At 42.0% G+C, this 8,720-nt stretch overlaps 2 protein-coding genes across 3 annotated transcripts in view; one reads left to right on the top strand and one right to left on the bottom strand.

Annotated features, from left to right (window-relative positions):
• The first annotated feature begins 2,339 nt into the window (after positions 1–2,339).
• Positions 2,340–5,300, top strand: SRP14 (signal recognition particle 14). 2 transcript variants are annotated; one of them, XM_077127432.1, is made up of 5 exons: positions 2,340–2,474; positions 2,603–2,675; positions 3,151–3,263; positions 4,353–4,385; positions 4,859–5,300. In XM_077127432.1, exons 1-5 carry the CDS (start codon positions 2,451–2,453, stop codon positions 4,946–4,948), a joined length of 333 nt encoding a protein of 110 aa, XP_076983547.1. In that variant the 5' UTR covers positions 2,340–2,450; the 3' UTR covers positions 4,949–5,300. The 2 variants fall into 2 exon arrangements, with proteins under 2 accessions (XP_076983547.1, XP_076983548.1); XM_077127433.1 differs by lacking the exons at positions 2,340–2,474; positions 2,603–2,675 and adding an exon at positions 2,901–3,064.
• A 549-nt stretch (positions 5,301–5,849) lies between these two features.
• Positions 5,850–8,720, bottom strand: part of EIF2AK4 (eukaryotic translation initiation factor 2 alpha kinase 4) — a 120,787-nt gene continuing 117,916 nt past the window's right edge. Inside the window, exons 38-39 of the mRNA XM_077127431.1 lie at positions 6,665–6,783; positions 5,850–6,077 (exon numbers count right to left, since the gene is read on the bottom strand). Coding sequence (XP_076983546.1) covers positions 6,020–6,077; positions 6,665–6,783 — 177 coding nt within the window. The 3' untranslated portion in view covers positions 5,850–6,019. The remainder of the gene's footprint in view (positions 6,078–6,664; positions 6,784–8,720) is intronic.

Raw genomic sequence — 8,720 nt, 5'->3', positions numbered from 1 at the left:
AGAAAAACCCGTAACCAAATTTATTTGGAACAGTGGCCAGAATAGCTAAAAATATTAAAGAAAGAAAAATGAAGTGGGAGGTCTCAAACTACCTGACTTTAAAGGATATTACAAAGCTACAGTGGTCAGAACAGCATGGTGTTGGCATAAAGATAGATATACTGAATTGAATTGAGGGTTCAGAAATAGACCTTCTCATCTATGGACAAGTGATACCAAGACCCAGGACTCTTTAGATTAGATCTTATTAAATAGCAGTGACCATTGCAGAGTGCTCTTGTGTTGGCAGCTCCATAGGAGAGGTTTTCACCAGACTGTTCCAATCTGTGTTAGTCCTCTGATAAGTAAAGATGATGCCTTAAATTTTTAATTTTAGCTCTTGTCTCTTCTCTGAACTCTAGCTGTTAACTGAAAAATTCCATTTAGACATGTAATAGGCATCTCAAATATTACATGACCAAAGTAAAAATTTCCATTTTTCTACAAAACTTTTTATTCTTCAAGTCTTTCATATTTTAGTAAATGGCACCACCTTCCACCCAGTTGCTCAAATTAAAAGTCTAGGAGTCATTTCCAATTCCTTAATATTCGTATTGTAACCACATGAATCCTGTTGGCTCTACCTTCAAAATAGACCTTAATCTCTGTCGGAATACAGATTTTGACTTCTGCAGTAATCTCTGTGGTAGGTTGAATAAGTCTCCCAAAAATGTCTATATCCCAATCCTGAAACCTGTAAAAAGTTGTAAAAGATGTAAAAAGTCCTTTTACGATGTGAAAGATGTGATTAATGATCTTTAGATGGAATAATTATCTTGGATTTTCCAAGAGGGCCCAATATAATCACAATGGTCCTTACAGGAGGGAGGCAGGATGATCAGGGTCAGTAGCAGGAGGTGTGAGGATGAAAGCAGGAGGTTGTAGTGATGCAAGGAAGGAGGCCACCAGCCAAGGAAAGCAGGAATCTGCTAGAAGCTGGAAAAGGCAAAGAAAGATTCTTCCCTGAAGCCTCCTGATGAAACACAGCCCGCAGATACCTTGATTAGAGACTTCTGGCCTCCAGAACTGTGAAAGAATATATTCGTGTTGTTTTAAGCCACTAAATTTGTGGTAATTTGTTATAAAAGCAATAGGAAGCTAATAATCGATCTCTCCTATTTCCAGTTTTGCCCTTCTACAGTGGGATCTTTTAAAAATCTAAATTATATTGTCAATGTTCTGATTAAAGCTTCCTTAAGAGGAAGGGTCTCTGAATCTGGAATAAATTCCAAACTTACTATGTATGTGTGACCCTACATGATCTCCAACCTCTCCATACTCTTCTCCTTTCCCAAGTCCCCTCTACTCCCTCCCACCCCCTTACATACCAACACCAACCCACCTCTGACTTGCTGACAGAACAATTTGTTTCCATTTGGGAGCTTTGCTCTAGCCATTTCCTCTGTCCAACACACAGTCTCCACATCTCTGGATTCCCTTTAGCTCTCAGCTCAAAGTCCTCCTCAAAGAGAATCTCTCTGAGCCCAACCCAAAGTAGTCCCTTTGTTACTCTTATCATCACCCTGTTTAGTTGTCTTAACAGTACTCATTATCAGAAGTCATACCACATAATCGTTTATTTATTTATGGTTTATTTCCTACCTATCTCTTTAGTCCAAGTTACAGGAGACCAAGGATTTACTTTGTTTTGTATCCTGCTTTATCCCCAACCCCTATAACAGTGCCATGCTCAGGTACTCAGTAAAAACCTGTTGTATGATTGAAAGCTTGGATTTACAAAGGGCCAAGGGTTTAAACCAGACACTGGCAGAGCAGGGTCTCGAATCTAGGTCTCCTGACTGAATCTAGAGGTGGAATTAAAACCCGAGCTGTCCCTAAAACAGTTGAGGAGGTTGCCCTTAGGGCCACCCAGCCTGGTTAGAGACGGAGAGTTCAGACGATCTCCGTGAGAATTTATTATAATAACGACTGACGAAAAGAACAATAATGAAACAACAGTAACGTTTATTGAGCACTTTCTATGTGCCAGACCCTGTTCTAGGTGTTTAATAATATAACTCCCTTAATCTTTACAACTACACCGCGAAACAAGTACTATTACCTTGACTTTAACGATGAGGAAAACTGAGGCCCTAAACTGTTAGTTAACTTGCCCAACCTATAGCGGGATAAACACAGCCTTTTGTTTCCATCAAACCTTTTTTTATGGCTCTCTCCACTCTTTGTGGAGTCCCAGAACCGACGCCCTAAAGACTGTCGCGGTAGTTCTTCCTCGGAACAAGGCGCAGCGTCACAGAGCGCAGGCGCCGGGAGGGTGAACGAGGAGAGGGCGGAGGCCGGAATTGGGGGAGAATCGAAACCGAATAGAGGAAGTCCCGCCCAGGCCGGCGAGACTTCCGTTCCCTACTGCTTGCGGCTTATGCTGACGGAGCAGAGCCAGCAGCGCCAGGATGGTGCTGCTGGAGAGCGAGCAGGTAGGCAGATTTGGTCTGTTGTAGGACCGATACGGTTTGGGGACTCTGTTCCTTTCTGCGGGAGGGGCTGGGACTTGGCGTGGTGGGGTTTGGGGTCGCCTAACGGGGCCGGGCTTGTTGTGTTCCAGTTCCTGACGGAGCTGACCAGGCTCTTCCAGAAGTGCCGGTTGTCGGGCAGCGTGTTCATCACCCTAAAGAAGTGTAAGCAGCCGTGGTCTCGGCGAGGCCGGAGGGAAGCTGGGGGAGGGCACTCTGGGAGCCGAAGGATGCCCCGGTCCAGGTTTCAGTGTCTGGGAGCCACAGGCGGAATCTGCCGCGGATCCCCGCCCCCTCACTTTCATCTTCCCTGTTCTGGGCACGTTCAGGACTGAGAAAATGGAGAAAGCGATCGTGGCTGCTGTGGCCCCTGGCATATCGGGGACTGTTGTTTACGTCAAGGATCCCAAACCCCGCTCCTATTGGATTTAATCTGCTTTGACGTTACCATGTTTCCGTTGTGGAACCATAGTATATAGTTCTGTAAGGTTTGGCCAAACTGTCGGCGATAGGGGATGATATGGTTAACAAAACTGGAGCAGGGGGAGGATTAGGTATCCCCTTCACACCTTTCCCCACTATTAACTTTTTGTCTACCAGTCGATGTGGCTGTGTTCTTCAGAATGTATTTTTAATGCAGATGACGGTCGAACTAAACCCATTCCAAGGAAAGGTACTGTGGAGGGCTTTGAGCCTTCTGACAACAAGTGTCTGTTAAGAGCTACTGATGGGAAAAAGAAGATCAGCACTGTGGTGAGCTGGATTCCTAACACTACAGTTTTGGTGTCTAAAGACTTAAACTTAATTTTGAGGAAGGGGTCTGTCTGAACCAGGCTTTTTTTCCTAAATAAGAACTAGTAAATAAGTACTGAGTAGCTCCCCAGCTATTACCTTCCTGTGCCATTTGTAGAAACCCTAATAAAATTAGCATATTAATCCTTATTACCCCTATGATACTTGAAGGAGCAGCTGACATATTCAATTCCTTGTCCCTTGTGCTGGAGTTCAATGAACAGATAATACTTTAAAGCTGATTATTTTTGTATTTGTGGTTCATGGAACAAATGTAGCTGTGTGTTAGGTTGAGAGAATATTTCTGCATTTCGTCAAGAGCTCTAGTCTTCCCTTTCAAAGTGGAGGCTGAATATGGCAAAGCAAGAGACTGCCTAGATGAGTACTTTATTTTATTGGGACAGATCCAGACTACTGTCCAATTATATTAGTATAGGACATTCATGAGACTTAGCTGATAAGTTTTCTCTTACAAATTATCTTGATAAAGACTTACAGTGAAGCAAGCATATATGATTTTAAAAATTAGGTTGGGTATCATGAAATATGAAAACCTAAGGAATTTTCTTCAGAGTAGAATTTCTTTTATTGTGGTAGCTTGCATTGTGCTAAAATTGGCCTGAATGAAAGGCAGGTTTAAAGTAAGATGGGAGTGAGTGGTTTACATGTATCTTGCACAGAAAATTTATACTGAGAAGTCTTTTGACATCTCTCAGACCCTAAGGAGAAAACACTGCAAAATGTGGAAGAGGTTCCAACAGGTGAAAAGCATAGCTTCTTTAGGGACTTGTTTTTGCCTCCTTCCTGTTTGGGTGCAATCCTCAATTGTGTGGGGAAAAGGTACAGAGCTACTTTGTTTTTCAGATAGAGGAAATTAAAGAAGGAAAATAGCCTTTAGTGTACTGTGACTCCTGAAGTTATGAAGAATTCCAAATTTTAAATAAAGATTAAGAGGTTGTCTTCATGAAGCTTTTGAGATTATCTGGGTTGGGGCAGAGGATTCCTATATAAATAACAGGGATTATAATCTCATTTTGCCTTCTTTTCCAGGTGAGCTCCAAAGAAGTTAATAAGTTTCAGATGGTGAGTTTCTGGTGTTTTCTATGTCCCCTTTTCTCAGGGCAGAGTTGGCATAATACTGAACACTGGGTTAAGGTTGATATTTGGGTTCACTGCTTCCTCTTGGTAACTTTTACCAATGTAAATGGTAAATGGTACATGCTTCTAGCATCAACACTGTCTTCCTTTCTAGTTTAAAAGACTAGTAGAATATGTTGCCTTAGTTTCTGATAACAAAAAGTTGCCTGCAGTTTACCCTTTTTATGTTTTAAAAAAAGCTAAAAATTAACTTTCCGTGGGCGAGTGTTGCGGAAGCTGCTATAACATGCAAGTGTTTTTCTCTATACCATTTTCCTTAAAATGCAAGTATCCCATGGTATTATACTTTTTAACAGGCATGCTTTCTGATTTTGGCTACCCTAAATTCATTATGGAAATGGAGCAGCTGCTTCACCAATTTGTAACCCTTCTTATTAAGGTCATGCTCTGTTTTTCAGGCTTATTCAAGCCTATTGAGAGCCAACATGGATGGGCTGAAGAAGAGGGACAAAAAGAGCAAGAGCAAGAAGAGCAAAGCAGCACAGTGAAGGGTACCCGACTTCCTGCTTTCACTGATTAACCACTGAATTGCTGTTTTTTTTTTCTGGGGTTTTTACTTTTGGGCACCCCCCCCCCCCCCCAGGTTTCTGGTTCCCCCCACAGTGGCTGCTTTCATATAAAGGGCAGGTTTCATGTGAAATGTAGGGTCATTTTGGAGGGAGGAAGGGCAGAAAAAGGGCTGCAATGTTTATAGGGTAGTTGTAGTAAGAAGCCAGGTTATTTTAGACATGGTTAATTGGTCTGTGTTGCACGACTGTTTATTCCTGGATTATAGTTTAAAAGGTCTTTAGCCTTTTCTGTGAAGAGCAATGTTTCATTAAACTCATCTATTTATCAGCATGAATTGTCTCTTTAATTCTTCTCCCTCACCCCATTTAATACTTTCTGACAATAACTACTAATTCTGGAATGATGTGATTAATGAATAGGCTAGCAGAATAGTCTAGGTTGTTGGAACTGAAAGCTGACAATTTTATAGAAAGTTATTTCGTAGAGGGGTGCATGGATTGTTCAGTGGTTGAATGCTTGCCTGCCATGCAGAAGACCCAGATTCACTTCCTGGTCTTTGTACTGCACACCCCTCCCCTCCTCAAAAAAAAAAAAGTTATTCATGGGCATTCTTCTCACCTGGCTGAATAATTTTATTATCAAAGATCTTTCATTTTAGCACGTTTGAAATGAGTTCTCACAGCCAAATGAGTTTGCTTAACCACCTTAGAATATGAATATTATAAAATCATCAAGAATGAAAGATTCCAAGGTAATGCCTTTTTAAAAAAAATGCTCTTTAGTTTGGCATTTCATGTTTAATCATGGGTGATGGGAAGAACAAGCCTGTTTTCTTTCCAGGAAACCTTTGGTGTTAATTTGCAATGAAAAAGCAGCAGATATATGAAAGCATTTATTATATTCAAAAAGATATATTACATATGTAAAACTGACAAAGCTCAACTTTGTAGGACAGCTTCTTAGAATTTAAACTTATTTTAAAATTTTAGTGAATGTACAACATTCCATAGTATAAACCCCTGGTTTTATGTAATGACAATTCTTTAGAATTAAAACAAGATTCTATAGTAGTCATCTCTGTAGCTATACAGGAACAGCACAGACACCCTGGAAAAGAAGGGAAAAGGTAAATTAAAATGAGAGACTAGGTAAACATAATGGGTAAAAAAGAGAGTTAGTAAAAAAATGTAGAACACAAACTGCAGGAGCTTTGTTCAAACAAAAACAAGATGGAAGTCTAGTCACTAAAAACGTACATGCTTTACAGAAGCTGTGACTACTGGCAAGGGTCTGTACTGTGAGGTCGTACCTGAGGAGAGCACCATTCACCTCAAAGCCTTCACTGCTGCCTTTTAAGTGGATAAATGAATGAATGGCATTTTGTCATAAGGACATAAACAAAGCAGTCACAGCTATTTTCTTTCATTTAAACATATTTCTGCAAGGGAGTTAACTGGGTGAACAAATTACAATTGGGATAGCTATCCCTGGGACCACTGTGTTTTGTCAATGACAAGATTATGACTGTGTGATTGATAGTCCTAGGCAAGATATACTCGATGCCAGCTGTAGTTCTAACATACCAGGTTTCTCAGACATCAGACTTTAACAAGGCAATAAAATATGTGTCACTTTAAAACCCCTCCCTGAGGGCTAACCCATGTGAAACTTCCTATACTTAAGTGATTACTTACTTTTTTTCTACTTTGATGTTATAAATTTCATCACAGACTAATTTGAGGTATCTTTGCTTTGGCAGACGTGACAGCAGCTGTTTCACAGTTGTGTTAAATGCCTGTTCATCAGCATCCCACTAGGAAAAAATACATAAATCTTAACCTGGGGCAGTGGAGTTCATTAGACTTTTCATCGAATCTGGGACTAAAAACTGGACAAAAAAGTTATTCTTTATGACAAGCAAAAATCACCTGTAGCTGTGATTACAGTTAAGCATTCTTTTTTTAAACTATTATTTTTAAATTAAGCATTAATAGCAAAGGGAACTATCAACTCAAATTATGAAAGTTCTTATCTGGCTATTTGATATGTATCTATAAAAATAGGATATAAAAAAAGACCTAAATTAATTTTAATCTTTGCAAAAGGATCTTCTGTTTAGCTATAATTCTATGAATGAGTTCCCTAGATAGAAAGTTGATTTGAGAATCAGCATAGTATAACGGTTAAGAACAGATTCTGGGAACTTCCGGGAAGAGGGCTGATTAGAGTGGCTTGAGATTAACCCTGTTCCACAGAAAACAGAAGGAGGATGACTGAGGCGGCAATTTGAGAGTGCAGCTGACCTCGGAGAGCCTTCTGCACCACATATGGCAGCCCTGGCTGTAGAGGCCAAGAAACTGAGAGGCAGAAAGCTGGAGCCTGGTGCAGAGGGGCGGAGCTGCAGAGCCTGCGAGACTGCACGGATGGGAACGTGGGACTAGGAAGAAAGCCAGGCCACGTTCCACGAAGGCTACCCTCACCAGCACAGCTGTGTGACTGGTGACTCACCTCACACCCTATGCACCTGAACCCCGTAACCTGCTCCCATTCCCCACGCTCCAGGTGCCCCCACCCCACCTGCCCCCAGTGCACATGTCTGCCCCCCACCCCACCCCAAGTGCAGCCCAACCCATGTCTCCTGCACCCCTCCCGAGCACTACCTCCCCCTCCCTGTTCCTTGCAGGCTGTTGCCAGCACATAAAAGTTGCTGGCACTAACCTCCATACCTAGGCTACCCCTACCCCCTGCCCATAATGTTGCACACCTCACCCCGCCCTCCCTGAGCTCAGCACATCTGCTTAAGACACTCCCAGGCCCATGCATGCACATGGGCCCCCAATCAAATCATTCAGCTCTGGGAACTGCACTTTACAGCAGGCCTAGAACTGCACATACACGCAGCCCTCAGCATCACTTCCCAGCTCTGAGAAAGTACCTGTGCAGCCAGGTCACATCTGGCACCCAGTCCATGAAGGTGTAATGCCGATCTGCTGCCACAGCTCTACACGTGTGCACAAAGGGCCCTGTGCCTTAGACCAGTGCACACCAGGGTTATGCCCCCCAGACCGGTGCACCTGCACAGCTACATCCTCCTTGGCTGCTGGGCACCTACATTCAGAAGCATCAGCATAACATCCCCAACCTGTGCCCATACCTGCCCTGAAACAAATCACCTTACTAACTGCTCCACCCCGTGCCCTGCTCCCTGCTGTACAACCATCCCACAAACACAAGGCCTTAGACTACTGAAAGAAATCAACTCCCAAAGTAAATCAATCAAGACATTTACATGCCATGAAGACAGCAGAAGATAAGTAAGCATATCACGATGCAGACAAATATAGCCCTGCCTAATGACCAAATTAAAGCACCAGAGGAGACACAGACATTGGAACAACTAATCAAAGACATTCATACAACTCTACTTAATAAGTAGGATAGCAAATGACATAAAGGAGATCAAGAAGACAGTAGAAGAGTATAAAGAGGAATTTCAAAGAATAAATAGAAAAAAGTGGAAAAAACAAAGATTAAAGACTGTTGACCAAATAAAAAACATACTAGAGGCACACAACACCAGATATGAAGAGACAGAAGATTCTTTATATCTGGTGACTTCAAAGACTCAAAACAGCAAATGGCAAAAAAGATGGAAAAAATAGAATGGGAGCTCAGGGAAATGACAGACAAAACAAAGCACACAAATATAAGAATCATTGGTGTCCCAGAAGGAAAAGAGAGGAGTAAAGG

Source organism: Tamandua tetradactyla, chromosome 14 (assembly GCF_023851605.1).
Source record: "Tamandua tetradactyla isolate mTamTet1 chromosome 14, mTamTet1.pri, whole genome shotgun sequence".
NCBI classification, from domain to species: domain Eukaryota; kingdom Metazoa; phylum Chordata; class Mammalia; order Pilosa; family Myrmecophagidae; genus Tamandua; species Tamandua tetradactyla.
The sequence above is the reverse complement of the archived record's forward strand: the minus strand, read 5'-3'. Positions and strand labels throughout refer to the sequence as shown.